We start from the raw sequence: 21,797 nt of genomic DNA, 5'->3' as shown, positions 1-21,797 counted from the left end.
GGTCCGACAAGCTTTATTCATGATGCATCCGGAGAAAGCGCCAGGACCGGATGGGATTACAGCTCTTTTTTTCCAGCATTCGTGGCATATAATTAAGAGAGATGTGGTTGAGATGGTGAATAATTTCCTTCTTACAGGAAATATGGATCCACGTTTAAACATTACTAATATATGTATGATTCCGAAAGCCGAGAGACCCACAAGGATGACAGAATTACGGCCGTAATGTTGGTTACAAGATTATCTCGAAGGTTTTGTGTCAAAGATTGAAAATTTGTTTACCAAGGCTAATTTATTTCGGAGACACAATCGGCATTTGTGGCGGGAAGGTTAATATCGGATAATATTCTTATAGCGCAGAAAATGTTTCATGGGACTAATAAATAATGTCTGAATAAATTTATGGCAATCAAAACGGATATGAGTAAGGCATATGATAGGATCGAGTGGAACTTTATTGTGACTCTCCTTCACAAAATGGGATTTGATCCTCGCTGGATTAACTTGATGCTGGAATGTATCTCTTCGGTTCAATATAGGGTACTTATCAATGGTCAGCCACATGGTCTTATTATCCCTCAACGGGGCTTACGGCAAGAGAATCCTCTGTCTCCGTATTTATTTATTATGTGCACTGAGGTATTAATCGCGAATATTAAGAAGGCGGATACTGGTTTAAAGGTGGCAAGAGCGTGTCCAGCAATCTCTCATTTGCTATTTGCAGATGATAGTCTTTTCTTTTGTAAGGCAAATAAGGAGGAGTGTCAAACCATTCTCAGGATTTTAAAGGAATATGAGGCTGTCTCAGCAGAAATCCTCAATTCAATTTGGACATAAGATTGAAGAATCTAGTCGACAGGAATTGAGAGATATTTTGGGGATTTAGAATTTAGGTGAAACGGGATCCTACTTAGGTTTACCAGAAAGCCTTGGAGGATCTAAGGTACAAGTATTTGGCTTTGTACATGAACGCTTGAATAATAGGGTTAATGGATGGACCTTTCGATTTTTTACTAAAGGAGGAAAAGAGGTAATTATTAAATTGGTGGTTACGGCCCTGCCAAACCATGTTATGTCTGTTTATCAGTTACCGAAGGCTACCGTTAAAAAAATAACGAGTGCAGTAGCTCAGTTTTGGTGGAGCCCAGGAGGAAGTTCAAAAGGTATGCATTGGAAATCATGGGATAAATTATGTGAAACCAAAGATAATGGTGGGTTAGGTTTCAAGGATCTTATGGATTTTAATACGGCAATGCTTGGAAAGAAACTATGGAGGCTGATTAAGAAGCCAAATACTCTTTTTTCAAGAGTCTTCAAAGGACGGTATTACAGGAATGCTTCACCCCTGGAACCGATTCGCTCTTATTCCCCATCATATGGCTGGAGGAATATTATTTCTGCTAGATCTCTGGTTTGTAAAGGACTAATTAAAAGGGTGGGAACAGGTTCGTCTATCTCTGTATGGAATAATCCTTGGATCCCAGCCACTCGCCCGAGACCAGCAAACAAAAAATTTCACAACATTTATCCGGACCTCACAGTGGATTCCCTCATTAATTCGGAATCTCGCTCATGGAATTTACAGGCAATCAGGGCTCTAGTAGATCCTAAGGATACAAAAATTATTGAAAGTATTCCATTAAGTAGGAATCAGATTGAGGATAGGAATGAATGGAATGTTACTAACAATGGGAAATATTCGGTCCAATCAGGTTATCAGGTGGAACTTATGTTGTGCTCGATGCGGAGATCCGTAAGAATCAATAAACCATGTATTTTTTTAATGTCCCCCAGCACGTCAAGTGTGGGCATTATCCAAGATTCCGTCACCTCCTAATATCTTTCCTATCAGCTCATTATTTGCTAATATGGATCATTTTTTGGAGAGTTCAGCCAAAGATGGATGACCATCAGTTTACATGGATTTTATGGTATATTTGGAAAGCCCGAAATAACAAAGTTTTTAGTAATCTGGATATTGATCCGAAGGACACTCTTAAATTAGCTGAATTGGAATAATCAATTTGGGCAGAAGCACATGTGGGAAATGACCCAACGAGAGGGCTTTCGGTACAGACCAGTCCTCCCCTAGCAACACCAGGACGATGGTGCTTTCTAGATGGCTCATGGAAAGATAAAGACTTATTTTCAGGGCAAGGCTGGTATAGTACTTTACTCGGGTTTGATGGTCTATTAGGGGCAAGGAAAGTAAGGGCATGTCTTTCACCTCTTCATTCGGAGGTAGAGGCATTGATTTGGGCAATGGAATGTATGAAGAATTTAAGACAGTTTCAGGTAACGTTTGCAACGGATTGTTCTCAATTGGAGAAGATGGTTTCGGAACCAGAAGAATGCCCAGCATTTGAAAGCTATCTGGAAGACATCAAGCTTCTCAAAGAAAGTTTCTTCAACTCAGACATCGTCCATGTACCTCGGACGGCGAACCTTCAGGCGGATAGCTTAGCACGCAGTGCTAGGAAACAACTGTCCTTTGTCGTTCACATGAATGCGGAGTTACCGATCTGGTTTACAGAGTCAACATGAGTTTGTAAATGCTTGTCAAAAAAAAAAAAAACAAATAACAAGCACCTAAAATAGAACTTTCATTTAAGAACAAATAAACAAGAAAAATAAAATTAGATGAAATTGGTATAAAAACTATCCCGGATTAAAAGTTAAATTAAAATAACATAAAATAAAAGAATAAATATAGTAAACTTTAAAAGTGTTGACATTATTAAAAAACATATATGTCAATATAAAATAGAAATAAGCTTAAATATGGTTTAATCACAAAATTATAAGATAAACATGTATGAATTTAATAAGTTGTTTAGAGCTGCTTTTGATTCTCAGTCGCATTTACATTTTTTTTAACTGTTACCTTCAATCTATCAATATACCATTAGATTTTGCCACGTTATTTATAAGAATTTAGGTTAGAACATCACCAATTAATGCATTGAGAATTTTTTACAACTTTTAAAATATTTCTAAATTACTTCTCCCTATTCCAACATCTTCGCAGGCTTAAGAATAGTGGAAATAAATTTCTACTGTAACATACAAACAATATTCCAAGGTTAGAATTTTTTAAAATTTACCAAAGACTACTATATCTGGATATGTATAATGCAATCTATCCAAAGTACTTTATGTAGTAACTAAATATGAAATCGTTCATACTGAAATCTACTACATATTTCACATTTTTATAACAAATGATTATTTACAAAAAAATAAATACCAAAAAAGTTTATTGAAAATAAATTATGGCTTCAAAACTTAAGAATTACTGAAATATTTTATTGGTCATCAAAATTTACAGATTTAAGTATTAAAAATTATAACACATTTTTAAAATTATATATTTATATGAAATAAATGTTATTTACCTATATTTCAAAAAATAATTTAAAATCAATCAGATGATCTATAAAAAATATAGAATATACATAATATAATAGAAAACATTTTTATTTTATTAAATGTATAATATTATAAATTTTAAGAAAGATTTAAACATGATTACTAAAAGATTAATAGAAACATTTAATATTTTAACATAAATTAATGACATTTCAAACAAATAAAATATTTCGAAACAAATAAATGATATAATATTTTTTTTTTAAATCTAAGGTTTAAGCTATATTTAACATTAATATTATATAATATTTATAGACAAAGAAACGCGCGTAGCGCGGTAAAATCTCTAAAATGTCATTAATATCGGATTAAAAAGGCAAAGCCCAACAAACGAAGATAAACAATAATTTAATTGTTTTGAAACGGTTTGATAGGTCACGCATCAGCTTGATGAGTTTTCATAAAACGGCGATACAGCTGCCAGAAAAATTCACCACCGCGAACTTTAAAAATCTGCTTCCACAAATCTTCATGTCTCTGTTCCATCCTTATCTATTAGCTTGCAAAGAAACCAATATCAACTGAAGAAACCGATTTCAACGAAAAAAGTTTCTTCAACCGCCCGACTAGAGCACGCTCACGTCTCCGGCATATCTCTGACCCGGAGATCTTCCCGCCCTCTAAGGATTGACGGCTCATCAAACGCGATAATGCCTATTAGTGTTCATAATACATGTAAATGAGTAGTTAGAGTAATTAACTAAACACTTGTATATATAGTGAAGATTGTACACACATTAATCTTAATGAAGATATTTTCATTTTACTATCTTTTCTGATATGGTATCAGAACGACTGAGCTGAGCTCAACCATTTCTCTGATCACCTCCGATCATCGTCTTCGTTCACTCACTATCTCTGATCATCATCATATTCTTCATCTATGATCGTCATTGTTCCTCGACTCTTCGACTTTCGATTTCTTCGATCCATCTTCACTCCGCATCTCGCAATCTCCGATCATCAGTTCTTCTTTCCCGATGATTCATCGTTGATCTCTTCCAGTTTTGTCTAAAAAAATTTGAAAGTGAAAGTGTAACTTGAAATACAGAAGCTTAACTCTAGAGCTTCAATCTCCAATTCATCGCGAATCGTCTCCAGCTTCCGATCCTCGTCGCGAAGCATTGTGATCTTCAAATCGAGCTGTTAATCTTCCTAATCTTGATGTTCCAGCTGTGATTCGCTCTTCTAAACCGTTTGAGGTATCCAACTCTCCTAATAACATACATAGTCCTTACCACTTGCATCGCTCCAATCATTCAGGCTCAGTACTAGCATCTGAGGCTCTAGATGGAACGAACTATAGCATTTGGACTATTGCTATGACTACTAGTTTAGAAGTGAAGAACAAGCTAGGATTTATTGATGGATTTATTGTTATGTCTGCTGAGAATGATCCTTTCCACAAGTTTTCGTACCGCTGCAACAGTATGGTCAAATCATGGTTGCTCAATAGTGTCTCTAACCAGATATACACAAGTATTTTGTATTTCAAAGTAGCCTCTGATATCTGGAAAGATTTACAGACTCGATTCCACAATTCAAGTCTTTCAAGACTATACAAGCTTAGTCATCAACTACACTCTCTTCGTCAAGGAAGCATATATATGTCTTCTTATCATACTAAGACACAATCCTTATGGGACAAACTCAACAATCTACATGCTCCAGCTCAAAAGATTGAAGGTCTCATGACTTAGAATGAAAATAACAGAGTTATTGACTTCCTCATGGGTCTCAATGACAGTTATGATCATGTGCGTAGTCAAATCCTCATGAAAAATCTCCGCCATCTTTATCTGAGGTATACAATATTCTGAATCATGAAGATAGTCAACGTTCTGCAAGAACTTCTTCTCAGTCTGGTGTTGATGCAAGTGCATTCCAAGTCTCTGCGAATGCTCTGTATGGGAAGTCTTGTAAAATATGTACTCATTGTGGAGGTTTTGGTCACATTATTAATTGATGCTACAAGATCCATGGCTATCCATCGGGTCTCAAACCAAGAGGGAAAGTTTATCTTCCGAAGAAAACTTCCTCTCAACATGTACCAGCTTCCACAAATGCAATCACTTCAGAGTTAACTGACGAAAATAAGTCATCTTCAAAGATTGTGAATACTTCCATGTCTTCATCTCTCACACCAAAACAACTGCAAAAGTTCATTGCCTACTTCAGTGCTTAACTACAAGACCAGATCGATACACCAATATCTGATGGACTTCTTCCTTCTCTTTAGTTGTACCATCGGCTTGCAAAGCGTCTGGTATGTTCCTACCTTTATACACTTTTTCTCTCATTGGCATGCTTTCAGCTCTCTCTCTTCTGGAAATGCATTAGTTTCAAGTGACTCTTGGTCGTGGGTAATAGATTCGGGTGCTACACATCACGTTTGTCATAATAGATCTCTTTTCACCACTTTAAAACATTTACTAAATACCTTTGTCACTTTACAAACTCGAAACTTAGTGAGCATTATTGGTATAGGTCCAATTACACTCAGTGATAACATAACTTTGAAAAACTTATTGTTCATTCCTTAATTTCATTTCAATTAGCTAAGTGTTATGGCTGCTGTGTTTCTTATTAATCGTTCTTTAAAAAAAAATCTCCCGTTCAAATTCTCATGAACAAAATACATGATTATCATTCTCTTAGAAGTTTTGGTTGTCTTTGTTACAAGAGTACATCTCTTAAGGGTAGAACTAAGTTTGATCCTACGACAAAAGCTTGCATATTTATAGGATATCCAACATGTTATAAGGGTTATATGTTACTTGATCGTGAAACTAATGGCATTTCCATTTCTCGGCTTGTCATATTTCATAAAACAATATTTCATTTTGCTGGTTCCTCTCTTTCTGACACCGCAAAAGCTTTCTTTCCATTTCTTGCTCTTCCTGATGATATTGTACCTTCTGAACCACCATCTTCCGGTGAAACATCGGCTCATGTCTATTCACCTTCTGATGTAGGCATGCCTTCTGAAACTGCATCTCGTTTAAAGAAAAAACAATCTTATTTGCAAGACTGTTTGGGCAATTATGTTCATTCTCTTTATCTTTTATCAGACTTTCTTTCCTATGACAAACTTTCATCTTCTTATTTTTTCCTTTATCAACTCTTCCACCTACATGATGACTGCTCCTTCCACTTTTAATGAGGCGAAGAAGTCCATGTAAAGCTGTGGATGATGAGTTTGAGTCTTTAGAAAAGTTTGATACTTGGTCAGTTTGTTCTCTCCCTGAAGGCAAGAAGACCATTGGATGCATATGGCTTTTTAAACGCAAACCGAATGCAGACGGAGCAGTTGAGCGTCCTAAGGTCGTTTAGTGGCAAAAGGGTATACACATCAGGAAGGAATATACTTTATGGATACCTTCTCTCCGGTTGCCAAGATGGTGACTGTCAAAATGATATTTGCCCTGGCTGCTAAGAGGAAATGATTTCTTTTTTCAATGGTGATTTATCTGAAGAGATATATATGGATATTCCTCATGGTTATGCAGAAAGAAAGAGGGGCAATCTGCCACAGAATGCAGTATTGAAACTCAAGAAGTCTATCTACGGGCTTAAACAAGCATCTCGTCAGTGGTTTTTAAAATTTTCTTCAACTCTTATTCGTATGGGTTTTGAAAAGATTAATGGTGATCACACTCTCTTCTGGTCTCATTCAGCTGACAAGTTTCTCATGGTTCTGGTCTACGTAGATGATATTCTCATTGCCAGAAATTCAGAGACTTCTATCTCTATGTTGATCACTCAACTGTCTTCTTGTTTTAAGCTCCGGGATATTGGCTAACCGAGATACTTCCTTGGCATTGAAATTGGTCGTTCTGCATTAGGGATTTCCTTATATCAACACAAGTATATACTTGACCTTCTTACTGCTGGATTGTCGTCCTTCCCATGTTCCCATGGATCCTAGAATCAAGCTTTCGTCTGAAGATGGTGAACTCATTTCTAATGCCGAAGCTTATCGAGGATTGGGAAAGCACTATATCTTACCATTATACGTTCGGACATATGCTTTGTTGTTCAAAAGCTATGACAATATTCTTCAACTCCTCAAGTTCCCCATCTCAAAGCTGCACAAAACGTTCTTCATTATCTCAAAGGAACCATCGGACAAGCTATATTTTACCCCGTTGATGATGACTTTCAGGTCAAATCATTGTGTGATTCAGATTTGTCACAATGTCTAGATTCTCAACGTTATATCTCCGGGTTTTGCATCTTCATTGGCAACTCTTTGGTGTCCTGGAAATCGAAGAATCAATATGTCTTTTTTCATTCATCCGCTGAGGCTGAATATCGCTTTATGGCCTTCACTACTAAAGAAGTTATATGGCTATCTCGAATGGTAAATGACTTGCGGGCTTCTGCTCCAATAGAACCAGTTCTTTACTGTGATAGTACTGCAGCTCTTCATATAGTTAAGAACCATGTATTTGACGAGAGAACCAAGCATATAGATAGGGATTGTCACTCCATTTCAGAGAAGATTGTAGCTGGTCAGCTCAAGACACTTCATGTGAGATCAGAGAATCAGCTCGCGGATCCGTTCACTAAGCCACTCAATCCTACTCTGTTTCATAAACTCATGTCCAAGATGGGTTTTCATCAACTTCTAACGCCATCTTGAATGTAACTATTAGTGTTCATAATACTTGTAAATGAGTAGTTAGAGTAGTTAATTATACACTTGTAGTGAACATTATACACATATTAATGTTAATGCAGATATTTTCACTTTACTCTCTTTGTTAATATTGCCCAATCAAAGGTTGGTGCTTTCGGTTGATTAAAGGTTGGCTGGGATTGATTTGATTCACCGAGAGTCTCTTCGAGAAACTGAGCCAAGATCGAACTTTTATTACAATCGACCTGATAAAGATATAAGACCATGAAGAAACTGATCAGTTCTGGATCGAAACAATACAAAATCGCCACTGCTAAATACAAAATCTGATTAAACAAAAAAAGAAATCGAAATATGTTACAAGTTACAACAAAAAGATGAAACTCGAATTCCTCTGAAAGGCCATCCTTGTTTTGAAAAATAAAAAGATTTTTAATACATTAGATTTTAATAAAAATCTTTTATATCTCACAATGGTGTACTTAAAATAAAATATTTTGTCTTAAGTGTAATTTTTGAAAAAATTAATTATTTCTGTTTAACCTTTTCAAAACTCCTTTTTAACATTGAATGGTTTTCGAAATTTTAAACACTTATATTTTAAATTTTAAATTTTAAATTTTTTTTACACTTTTCATAATTTTAGTTTTTATAATTTAATGTATTAAAATTATTTTATAAATAATAAAATTTAGGTCTTTTAAGTGTTTATTTTTTCTAAATTTAATCAAAATTATATATTTTCTTAATTATATATTAAATAATAAAATGTTAATATTTTTTTAATAATATTTTTAAATGCCATGTCATCTAACAAATTTACTGTTTTGTAAATACGTTTGAGGTTTGATATGATAAGAAAATTAGTTTGAGTGTTATAATTTTAAGCAAAAGTTAAGTTTAAACTGCCTGTATGTATCATTTTGAAGGTTAAAATGTGATTTTCTCTTTCGATTACTTAATTATGTTTTCACTGTGTACTTGTATATGGCTGTATACATATTTGAGCACACCTTGATAAAAAAATAGTCGCCAAACTTATGTTAAAATCTGTTTTTTATTGAATACGTGAATTCATATACGATGCGGTATTGAAAATTCAAAGAGAGAATAGTCCCCAAACTTTTGTAAAATTCAAAGAGAGAATAGTCCCCAAACTTTTGTTAAAATTTACTCCCTCTGTTTTTAAAAGATGTATATTCTAGACTTTTCACATATATTAAGAAAACTCATTAAATATGCATTGTTTTTTGTGAATAACAATTTTTTTCATAATTTTTAGCCAATAGAAATTCAATAAACACCATTAATTTTTTTGAAACTTACAATTTTTCATAAAATCATACATTGAAAAGGTAAAAAATGTATCTTTTTGAAACAAATTTTTTTTCCAGAACATACATCTTTTAGGAACGGAGGGAGTATTTCTTTTAAGGCTATGAAAAAGTCAGTAGAAATTTGCGTGTATTAATTTAAGGTTACGGAAAATTTATTTCTTTTAAGGCTATGAAAAGTCCAATAGAAATTTGCGTGTATTCATTTAAGGTTACGGAGATTCTTTTAATCTTGTATTCTGTGTCTCATGCATACAACAATAGCCGTCTTCTATGATATTTCGGTTGTGTTTCAGGCATTTTGACTTTTCAGTACCTAATTTTTTTTTTTTTAACTTGGCATAATATATATTTTTTCCTACAGATGTTTCTGTGTTCACATACATTATGAAAACGATAACTCGGTGGTCGGATGTATAGCTGACAATATTCGCGTTTAGTCAGATACACAGGAACTTGTGTTTGAAAACTTTATCCCAACTTTTAAAGGTAATACAAATATTAACTTTTAAAATCATTTTAATTATTAGAGGAATTACAAAAAATGTTGTTACCATGTGTATTATTTCTAGACTGTGATCACTGATGTTAAAACAATGGCTTCGATTCTAATTTAACTGCTTGATGGATGATTCACTCAGTCTTTGAAGCAAGGAACTATTTTTTGGCTTATCATCTTAGGATTCAAAAGGTTTTCTTTGTAGATAGTTCATCTTATTTATGTATCTCAAATAAAACATGATGGAGGTTGTCTGCCAGATAAGTGATAAATTGCGTGTGATCCAAGACCGCGTCACAAGGATGCTGATTGTAGTAGGCGAAGAATGGTCATCATTGGTTACTAATTTATAGAAGTATGGAAATCTCGAATCAGCTCTCTACTGGTAAACAATTGGAGCACCCGTCTTCTCAAGCTTTAACCTTTTACCTATTTTTGGTTTTAGCAGTTCTAGTGAATTTCACAACAAGACGTGTGAGATTTGAAAGTGCGCTAAACAAAAGATGTTTCTCGTACTAGTTTTAATAAATCAACAAATGTTTTTAACTTTATATACTGCAATCCTTAGGAACCATAAAAAAAAACTACTTGAATGTATTGACAATAGTGGACAACTCACAACTACTATAGAGATCTTCAGATTTACATACTTTCGGATAAGACATCAGCTCATGAAACTCTTCAACACTTTATTACTTCACTTAAAAGACAATTTGAGAAAAAATCAGAAATGATAGTTGAAACAATTCATTTTTTTTGTGAGACTTCTTGTGTTTCGATCTCCCAACAGAGTTGTCGCATTAAAAAAGCATTGACACAAATTTCAAATTTCGAGGAATATATAGACTCCTCTATTTTTTTGGTAGTATGTAGAATATCTCTGAGAATGTTTTACTCTAAAATAGAGTATAAAAGTAAAAATAGAATAGTGCAGCAGATGCTCATAAGTAGTTTTAATTTTTGAGATTTTTAGCTGTTACAGGATAGTTGAAAACTGTGATAAATAGTAATAAGAGAAAGCAGTTTAATGGGTTAAGTGTCAATATTTTTTTTTTTTTTTGCTAAGAAGGTCAGTATAATTTCAAAAATGAAGAATGATGTTTAGATAGAGCTAGTGATTCACCAAATGTAAAACATACAGAATTGATTCCATGGCAAAAAACAATTAAAAACATAGAAGTAATAAAACAATCGATACTTCGTCCATTCAGCTATGTAGCGAACATGAAATAAGTAACCGATACAAACTTGAAACACTTAAGTAAGAGATCTAGCCGGTAGGAAGAACTCCGAAGAAATCACGACCAACAGCAAGCCGATTCAGCATATCACATGAAGCAGAAGTCCATTCCTCTGAAGCTTCACTATTGTGATTGGTAACTATGAAGCGGTAAAAGATATATATACCACATAGGTACATAATTAGATCAAACCCAATAGGTATCATAATAATATGAAAAAAGTAAGAGAACATATTCTATAATTTTTGTATGGTTCAAAGTAAATAGACGAGTGTACAAACGTACTTTTTACTCGTGTCTTAGAGCATGATTAACCCGGAGTTCTTAGCGGAAGTTAAGAAACTGTTTCTTAACTTTTAATTAAATAAGGACTTTAAGAGCTGGTTCTTAGCTTTTTTAGTTAAAAGTTAAGAAACAGGTTCTTAATTTTCGATAAGAACTACACTCTAAAAACCCCGGTTAATTATGGTTTTATACAGCTATACCTTATTTTCTTCATGGAAACTCGTGATCCTTTCCATACCCATACCCACTTTGGGGTAGGTCTATCTCAACGGAGAACCACACGACTATATTGATTCAGTCGTGTTCTATAACTAAGACATATCGATAAAGGTTTTTTTTTTTTTGCTAACATATCGATAAAGTTTAAAATTGAGAAAAGATATATTGACACAAGTTACAGAGATATGTGGAGATACACGTATATAAATATTATTTTCATGATTTCTTTTGGAAATTCTTAATTATGACAATTGTTTTTAAAAAAAAAAAGACGAAGGGAATAGCATGATTAGTGGGGGTTCTCAGGGTGAAGTTTGTTAACGAAATATAAGAAACCGTCTTTTAATTTTTAACTAAAAAAACTAAGAACTGGTTGTTAAATAAGATATTTGTTTAATATAACTGATTCACTGCGACGCTACGATAACATGGGCATATTTAACAATATAAGTGAACTCGTTGGATCTCCATTTAATATTATTGGGAGACTATGAGTAGACTATTCTTGTAAAAGAGACGATGTCATTCAAACTACTCATCTCAAACCACATTTTTCACATTGTTATATTTAATATCAATATTCATACTCTCTTCTCTATATAAACACATCCGAATTAGTGAGCCATTTATTAACACAAATAATCTAAAGACCATCTTGAGAAGAGAAAAAAAAAAGTGAGAGAGAGAGAGACAATGAAGTTCCCTTACGGTTCTTCTAATGATGATCTCCACGCTTTGGTCAATCAGATCAAGAGTGACATTCAGTTGTCCACCATTAATTTTGATCCTTACTCATTTGTCTCTCCTTCTGCTTACGATATGGCTTGGTTAGCTATGGTGGAAGAAGACCACAACGTAGATGATGATGATGAGCTTAAACCTATGTTCCAAGATTCTCTAGATTGGATTTTGTGTAATCAAAATGCCAGAGAGGGTTACTGGGGAAACTCCGGCTGTCCTACTCTAGTGTCTGAAGCCGGAGAAGACAGAGACGACATGTACACTCTAACTTCCACTCTTGCTTGTGTTCTTGCTCTTCACAAATGGAACATTGGGGGTTTTCATCTCCACAAAGGTGCGCTGACTGAGCTGACTTCGCATTATTGTTGCCCTTTGAGAAAATTATCTGTAAATGTTTTTCTTTGAACAACTATCTGTAAATGTAAAACTTGACTTACTACATACATATCACATTCATCATGCATGGCCTACTTCGTTCTTCACGTGCATATACAATTAAATATGTTTTGTTCTACAGAAAATTATATATTTACTGTTGGTCGCTTTTTTGTCATGTTTCTGTTTCCAAAAACAATAAATAGACTTTTGGCGTGTCTTTGCTAATTTGATCATAATGAACATGCAAAAGTATTAAAGGTATTTTTCTATCATAAACAATCGTTGTACCCGGAAATGAACATTAATTTTTTTCTTAATTTGTATTATAAAAGTTACTGTAAGCTGCAATTGAAAAAAACAATAGTATTTTATTTCTTAAAATTATACGACTATAACAAAAAGATTGATTATGGTTATTCTTTACTATTTTGGGTTTACTTGAATGCCATAAAGCTGGAATTCTTTTTTTTTATCTACTAACATAAAAATATTAATTTTGCGTTCTAGTTTCTTACACAAATTTTGAGGCTTTATATTCTAATTTTATTTTAATATTTTTTTATGTATTTAGTTTATTTTATTTTCTTAGATAGTAGTGCCTTGTAATGTCAATAATCTGATCCCCTATTATACATTTTTGTGAAGAGGTTTATAGTTTCCCAGCCACTGCACATTTCTTTATTTTCTTTATAATAGTCTTAGTTTCTTACTGCTAGTTTTTCATAAATAAAAATCGTAGAAATGATAAAGATATAGATCTTATGTGAAAAATGTAAAAACACATCTACTGATAGCATCTAAATAAGTAACCAGAATAATATAATAATATAAAACTGATATATTTTAAATATATCAGTTTAGATTTTAAATTAAAATACTTTAATAACCTCATAAAAACTTCCGAAGAACATGTCTTTTACAAGATGTTCATATATTATTTATTAAATCAAATACACCAAAATTTTAAAACTTAATTAAATAGTTTGTATATTTGTAATAGTGTTATATACATTAGAAAATAAAATTATCTCTCTAATACATTATGAATAAATTAAAATCATATATTAATATTTTTTTTATATTAAGTATTTTGCCATTATTAGATGATTTAATTACAAATTTTTTTTTTTTGAAAAAGGGCATGATTTAATTACAAAACTGTTATATCGAAAAAATAAGTTCACTAATAAAACTAGCTATTCTACCGTTTGATATGTTTTTTTAAACTAAATTTAACTAGGGAAGAGATATGTCGAAAGAAGAACGGAGATGATAATTGAGAAATACAACAACGAAGAGGGATCTTATCCTCGTTGGTTCATTATCAAATTCACAGGAATCCTTGAGCACGCTCAACAACTTGACTTACATTTTGTTTTCTCTAGTCGCTGTATTCAAATGATCAAAGAGGTGTTTTATCAACGCCAAGAGATTCTCAAAAGGTAACGTTACATGAGAAGAAATCGTGATCAAAATAATTACCTCAAATAAATATATAAAACATAATCGGGTTTCTTTGTTTTCCAGAGAAAAATTGTTGGATGATTGTAACCATATACCTCTACTGGCATATCTAGAGGTCTTGCCATCGATGTTATATGTCGAAAACCATGAAGACATGATAGTTAAGAGCCTCGACAATATCGATGGCTCTTTATTTCAGTCGCCTTCAGCAACTGCATCAGCATTTATGATCACCCGCAATGCAAAGTGTCTTGCATATCTTCGAAATGTCGTTCACAGATTCCCAAATGGAGGTAAAATTTAAACTTCTAGTTATCCCAAAGCTATGGATAGTTTAAATATGATATATTTAATTATAATATTTGTTAACAAGATATGTATGATTTCTTGTCTCAGTGCCACAAAAGTACCCTCTCAATGAAGAACTCATAAAACTCTCTATGGTTAATGTAATCGAGAATATCGGTTTGGGAGAGTTCTTTGGTAGTGATATTGAACATGTTCTTCAACAAGTTTACAGGTGAGGCTATATTAATAATCGCCATTTTTACATTTATTTTTCGATATATAGTTTATGTACGAAAAACCTGTTTCTTTTATTTCGTGTGTAATTAAGGAGTTACGAGGAAGAAAATATAGAGAGAATGCCTATCAGTTACCTAGCAGATAAACTGCACAAAGACTCTCTTGCATTTCGGATGTTAAGAATGCGAGGTCACACCGTTTCACCGAGTAAGAACTAATTCTTATTTCGATTAGAAGTAGTTATTGTATTTTTGAATTAAACTAAAGAGAATTATATGTTCTTTTCTTTACCGAGTTTAAAATTGTTTGTATAATACTCTTCAGGAAGCTTTTGCTGGTTCTTGAATGATCAGGAAACTCGAAATCATTTGGAAAGAAATACAGACTCTTTGTTCCTCGTCATCCTTAGTGTTAACAGAGCCACAGATCTCATGTTTCCAGGAGAGCAAGAGCTTGAAGAAGCAAGAGAGTATACTCGGAATCTACTTGAGCAAAGTCGGTCCATCGATGAACGAATGGTATAAAAAAATCAAAAAGTTTGAAATGTTTTAAGTGACTACAAAGGCCTGATTCAAATAAATGATAATCTGTTTTTAGATTAAGCATGAATTAAGTACTCCATGGATAGCTCGACTCAGACATCTTGATCATAGGATGTGGATTGAGGACAAAAACTCAAATGTTCTCTCAGTCGGAAAAGCCTCCTTTTTAAGGTATAAAAACTATATATGCAAATCATCTATCTAATATTGAATACTTCATTCACAAGCTAATTCCAGTTTATTTTTATGATTTATGAATCAGACTACATAATAGATACATCAACAAGCTGACTTATCTTGCAACAAGAAACTTCTTATTTCGACAAGCAATGTATAGACGCGAGCTAGAGGAATTAACAATGTAAGTTAGATTCTAGTTTAGAACTATGTGGTATTTGCAAGAACAAAAGCATTTCTTTTTTTTTCTGAAAAAGAAGAATAAAACAAAACATTTCACTATAGCAAAATTGCGTTTTTGGTCTAACAATACAGCCATTTGTGACAGATGGGTAAAGAAATGGGGACTTAATGATTTTGGTTTTGGTAGAGAGAAGACAACATATTGTTACTTTGCAACTGCGACTTCATTGCCCTTTGAATCTGCCATTAAAGTTGGAAAGCTTGCAGCGAAGACTGCCATCCTCATCACAGTTGCCGACGATTTGTTTGATGAAGAAGGTTCTTTGGATGATTTGGAAGCTCTTACTAAAGCCGTTATAAGGTAAATTTGTTAAAATATCGGTCCTGCTGGCATCATTAAATAGTAACTTAGTTATGTATATAGTCATATAGATTCATATTAGGAATTCATTCATATTATAATCTTATCATTAATGAATCTTAGGGGGATGTATTCAACTGAGAGTTTCAGGTGATTTGTATTAAAATGACAAATCCACTGTTATTGAAACATGAATTTTAAAAACGCATTTAAAATCCACTGTTATTGAATTTGACATTTCTTAAAGTACTTTGAAATCCACTGTTATTGAAAATATTTTAAGCTGTGGAGTTTTAAAATTTTCAGGTGATTTTAGGGTGTTTGGGTATGATTTCTTAGTTAAAAAAATTAAAACTCAAATCTCATAGTTTTAGGTGATATTCTAGAGTAGTTTAACAAAAGTCCCTTAAATCTCTGCAACTTATTGAAATCATCTAAAACCCCATTAAAAATCAAATCACATCAAATGTTAAATTGAATACATCCCCCCTAAAACTATTGTTTCATATAGGTGGGATGGAGACGAGCTTGAAGGTTACGGCAAAATCATATTTAGGGCACTTGATGAAATAGTAAGAGAGACTACAGAGGCTTGCCGTAAGAAACACGGAACAGACATTACAGTTCAGCTTCGCAACATCGTATGTTTCTCTCCAACTTGCTTTATTCACCGCTTTATATTTCTTTTGCGTTATCAATTCAAAAGAGTGAACGAAGGATTGATCATATACTATGAGGTGACCTATATTTTCTGTGATTATGCTTACTTCACTCTGCATAATTCTTTTTATGAATTAATAACTCAATGGTCACTAAGTTATATTTTAGAAATTTCGTTAAAGTAACAACAACTTCTTCATAAACTTTTTTAGCAAAAAAAAAAAAAAAAAAAAAAACTTCTTCATAAACTTGACCACAAAATTAAATGACTTATCAACATTATAGTTTTTTTTTTCTTTATACCGTCAACTTATACTTGCATATATTTATTCTTATGGTTGACTTACTAAACATAAGAAAATAATCAATCGTTTTAGTCATTAATTATCAGAATCTTAAAACATAAAGTCTGGTTTACATAAAGAAACAACATTTAAAAAATACTTCTGAAATATTTTACAAATTACTCTGCATCATTTTCGTATATATATGCAGTGGAGTGAAACTTTTGAAGCAGGGCTACGTGAAGCCGTATGGAGTAAGAAGGGACATATTCCATCGATGGAAGAATATCTTCACAGTGGAATGATCTCAATTGCAGCACACACCATGGCTCTTTCAGTTTCGTGTCTCATGGAACCTTGTTTTCCCCAACAAAAACTCAACCCTGGAAAATATGATACGTTAACCATATCGCTCATGATCATACCTCGACTTTTAAATGATCTGCAAAGTTATCAGGTGATTGAAATACTATAATTTTGTTGGCTTTAGAGCCCTTCTAGTAGTAATTTTTGTTTGGTCAAGATCAACTGATCAAGGATCGATTTACATGCCAGCTTCAATTTATGGGTATTAAATTTAATTAAACAAAGTATAGGGGTGGACATTTTATCCGATACCGAACCCGTATCCAAACCTGATCCGAAAAACCCGAACCGAAATCCGAACTGAAGTAGCAAAATATCCGAATGGGTATTAAATTAGGAGAGATTGGATATCAGAACCCGAACGGATAATATCCGAACCCGAATGGATATTCGAAGATAACCGAACATATGTATTACTAACCGTATATTTTTAGTTTATATCTCTCATTTTATTTAAAATATTAATATTGATACTACACATACTTTAAGTTCATATAATATACATATAATTACGGAAGAAATGATTTGTTACTCATTTAAAATGCATGTCAAATTTTTGTTTTAAGAGTTAACAAAAATTACATCCGAAATTCAAAAAAAAATAACCAAATTAGTGTCTTTTTAGTTTTAAAATGTTATGTCCAAATCTACTAATCATTCAATCTATTAAAAAAATAAAAAAATCGTCAAGTGAAAGTTATATTTTTAAATACAAGAAACTTGAAAATTGAAATTTTAATATTTTTTCTTTCAAAATCTAAATATCTGAACCCGAACCGAAATAACCGAATCCGAACTAAGAATACCCGAACTCGACCCGAAGTACAGAAATATCCGAACGGGTTCTACACCTCTATAACGAAATATCCGAAAATTTGAAATACCGGATCTGAATCCGAACGCCCACCCTAAGGGGTATGAATCTGGTAACTTGGCAAAGTGTAACGTTTAAGGATATACTAGGTGTTCTGCCCGCACATGCGGGCATAGTGTTCTTATAGATATTTATCTGTTTATAACTATTAAATCAAAACCAACATAATAAATTATTAATTATGTTTTTAAGAAGATAAATCAAACATTAAACTTTATATTTTATAATAAAAAATATTATTTCAGATAAAACCCAACATATTTAAGAATTATCTTATGTCTTAAAAATATTTTATTTTTGAGAATTTTATTATATTTACTTATAGTCAATTATCAAATATAACATATAAACAAAATATTATTAATATATATTCATTAGTTTTATCAAAATATATATATGCTTATTGTTGTGTTAAATTTTAAAAACATTCAAATATATTTTAGAAAATATATTTATTTGTTTGATTAGCATTTATATCTAACTATAAATTGTTTTATATCTAACTACAAATTTTATAATAAAATATTATTTTCAGATAACAACATAATATATCTAAGAATTATTTTATGTTTTAAGACATGTTTTTTATTTTTGAAAATTTTATTATATTTATTTATAGTCAATTATCTAATATAATATATAAATATAGAAATTCGTTTTTAATTATTTATATTATAGATAATTCTTATTATTATTAATTTTAATCACTTATTTAATCAGATATATTTTTAATTCGTTTTATGTTCGGCTAATTTTTATAATTTATTCATTAAGGGTATAAACGATTTATTAATAATTTTAAATCACTTTTTAATAAGATAGATTTATAATTCGTTTTTATTTTTTGACTAATTTATATAATTATTCATTAAGGGTATAAACGATATTAACCGCTCTAACTTTTAACGTGAGAGCTCTGTTGCAAAAATTTACTTCGTAAATAAAATAATAGTATAGATATATATATATATATATATATATATATATATATATATATAGACACACACACATATATACTTTTTTTTGGCATCCATTTTAAAAATATTTATATATATAATATAGAGGCGGATCCATTAACAATGATGGGGTGGGGGGGGTGTGGGGGGCATGACAGCCCTTAATATTTTGTGTGTAAAAGTTGCATGAGGTCTTTTAAGCTAATATTCAGCTATTGACACCCCTTTTATCTGGGTTCGAACCCATCTCTAAACTCTGATTTTTGTAATTAAATTTTTGACATCCCATAAAACAATTCCTGGATCCGCCATATATAAATGTTTAAACGAATTTTTATTTAAAAACTTAAAAACTCACATATGATGTTCTTGCACTTACGATCAAACATGTTCATGCAACGTAAATTCACAGAGGGAACAAGAACAAGGGAAGATCAATTCCGTGCTACTCCACATGAGGAATACTTCAGGTCTCGATATTGAAAACTCAATCGCTCATATCGAAAAGATAATCGATTCAAAAAGGAAAGAGTTTCTGGAGCATGTACTAATGGATGGACTAAGTGATTTACCCAAACCGTGCAAAGAGATTCACATGTCTTGTTGCCGAGTCTTTGAGATGTTTTTCAACAAGAAAAATCGTTATGATTCCGACACAGAGATGCTTCAAGACATTAAGAAGGCTTTCTACGATCCCGTGAATGTAAATGAACGCTCAGAGATCGAGCCTAAGCCACTTGTACATGGTGATGAATTTCGGATGCTTCCTCTGCTGATGAACCTGTCACCAAAGATTCTTGAATTTAAGAGGAAGGACGAATACGGGGCGTTGAAAACATCCATGTGCTTGGGAAGAACATCTCATGCTCATAAACGCGCCATTGCCTTACAGCCTCTCAAGATCGTTGCCTCGCAGAGTATAGTGGTACCAATGATGCCAACAAAATTCGCACCTTGCTTCTACTGATTAATATCTCTAATTATCTCTGTATGTTATGTTATATTATATTGATTAGTGAAATGATATTTACATGTCTAATAGGTAAAAGTGTTCTCTTCTTGTCTAAATTTTAAAGAAATTGTAAGTGTGTGATTGTGAAAGATTTAGAAACTATGCTGTTATCAAATTGATTTGCGCTAGCTATACGACTAGAAACCACTGTTACATTCTCACACTATGTCACTCTTAACTGTTCCATTGTTGATTCTTTCACGTGTCTTCTACGGTTCTACCACGTCAGCAGAAGCAGCTCTGCTTCTCATCATACTCCAGGACCTATCAAAGCATAAGCTTCTCCGACAGCTGATCAGCTGTACTCCAATGGTGCATGCTTCCACCGCTGTTGTGAAGAGAAATAATGGTTGAGAAGAGAGCTCTTTTTTTCTGGTGGCACCTCTCTAGCTAGTGGTGATGGAGTTGAAAGATGGAAACTTTGTATTGGGTTTCCTCTGTTTCCCTATGATTGGTTTGATTAATTTGTAACTTTGTATCACTGAGGCATATAGAGAAATAATGGTTGAGAAGTTTGACTGTATTTGTTACAATATCGACCTAAAGCTTAATTAGTTTTAAGACAACTCTGTAGTTTATGCTGACTGTGAATATCTACATTTGTTTGATATCTTGTTTTGCTTGTTTCCTATGCTATTGTCTTTCTCAATTTTTTGGTCCGTTCTGTTCTATGTGTGTGTTTATGATTAAAACGCAATCGAATCTCTAGGAGTCGTCTGTGTTAGCGATCATGATGTTGTTGAACTCATAAATATGCATAGGCAGGTACGATTTTCTTTAGATGTTTTATCATTGAGCAGGTTTTAAGTAAACACACAGGCTAATAAAGTTGCATCTTGTGCAGATAATTACTATTCGGAAGGAATATGATGTTAGGAAGTTGAATCTCGAAGCTGTAGGAGATAGGTTACATCACTCCGCAAGGCCCATCGAATAACATGCCCTAATCCAGTGAGTCGGATTTGTCCGGTCGGTTCGGCGGCTAAACACGAGAACTCGTCCTTAGAGTACTTTTAGCCGGTCGACCAAGCCGACCAAAAGTACCCAGCTTTAAGGGAATTTCGCCCGGGCCCGTGTACGCGGCCTTTCGCATCAAGGCACAAAGAGGCACGAAATTAGAGCATCAAGGGCAGGAGACCTATAAAAAGGGGAGAGGAAGCAACAAGAAATGGACTTTTGGACCATTGGACAGACCAAGCGGCTAGATCTAAGGTTTTAGTGGCTATCTTTGATCTTGTTGCTCTTTTACTTTCCTGTCACTCTTGTAACCCTTCAGTTCGAATCTAATAAAATGTCTTTAGTCATCCCATTTCTGACTTCTTTCACTCTAGTCGACTGAATCCCGTTCAAACAATTGGCGCCCACCGTGGAGCTGACTAAAGTAACGTTCTAGATCTACATGGTTCAAGACGACGCCACCTTCGGCGCTCCGGGCGGAGAACCGACCCCTACGCCCGAAGTCGCGCCACCCATCGCCGCAGATTTTATGAGCTCTATCATGGCTCGATTTGCTCGTCAAGACGAAGTCCAAAAGACGACCAACGACCAATTAGTTGCTTTGGTCGCGACACTCACAGTTCCCGATGGCCAAACAAGCCGTCCCCAGCAGATACGCCGTCGCCTCT

At 33.2% G+C, this 21,797-nt stretch overlaps 1 protein-coding gene and 1 pseudogene across 1 annotated transcript; both read left to right on the top strand.

Moving 5' to 3' along the window:
* LOC106314378 overlaps positions 1–8,074 on the top strand; it is an 8,726-nt pseudogene extending 652 nt beyond the window's left edge.
* Positions 8,075–12,342: 4,268 nt separating this feature from the next.
* On the top strand, positions 12,343–20,127 carry LOC106317451 ((E,E)-geranyllinalool synthase). Its single transcript, XM_013755267.1, has 12 exons — positions 12,343–12,724; positions 14,009–14,210; positions 14,296–14,525; positions 14,629–14,752; positions 14,849–14,964; positions 15,082–15,275; positions 15,355–15,470; positions 15,562–15,660; positions 15,805–16,020; positions 16,532–16,661; positions 17,176–17,421; positions 19,573–20,127. Exons 1-12 carry the CDS (start codon positions 12,343–12,345, stop codon positions 20,125–20,127), a joined length of 2,610 nt encoding a protein of 869 aa, XP_013610721.1.
* Positions 20,128–21,797: the final 1,670 nt, after the last annotated feature.

This window comes from Brassica oleracea, chromosome C9 (genome assembly GCF_000695525.1).
Source record: "Brassica oleracea var. oleracea cultivar TO1000 chromosome C9, BOL, whole genome shotgun sequence".
Taxonomy (NCBI): Eukaryota; Viridiplantae; Streptophyta; class Magnoliopsida; order Brassicales; family Brassicaceae; genus Brassica; species Brassica oleracea.
This window is presented reverse-complemented; position numbering and strand designations above follow the sequence as displayed.

What these genes read in the sequence shown, in the direction of transcription:
- LOC106317451 (XM_013755267.1), top strand. Translation starts at nt 12,343, where the DNA reads ATGAAGTTCCCTTACGGTTCTTCTAATGATGATCTCCACGCTTTGGTC. An exon ending in TCACAGATTCCCAAATGGAG is followed by an intron (nt 14,526 to 14,628) that starts GTAAAATTTAAA and finishes TTCTTGTCTCAG; the next exon opens with TGCCACAAAAGTACCCTCTC. An exon ending in GGAAAAGCCTCCTTTTTAAG is followed by an intron (nt 15,471 to 15,561) that starts GTATAAAAACTA and finishes TTTATGAATCAG; the next exon opens with ACTACATAATAGATACATCA.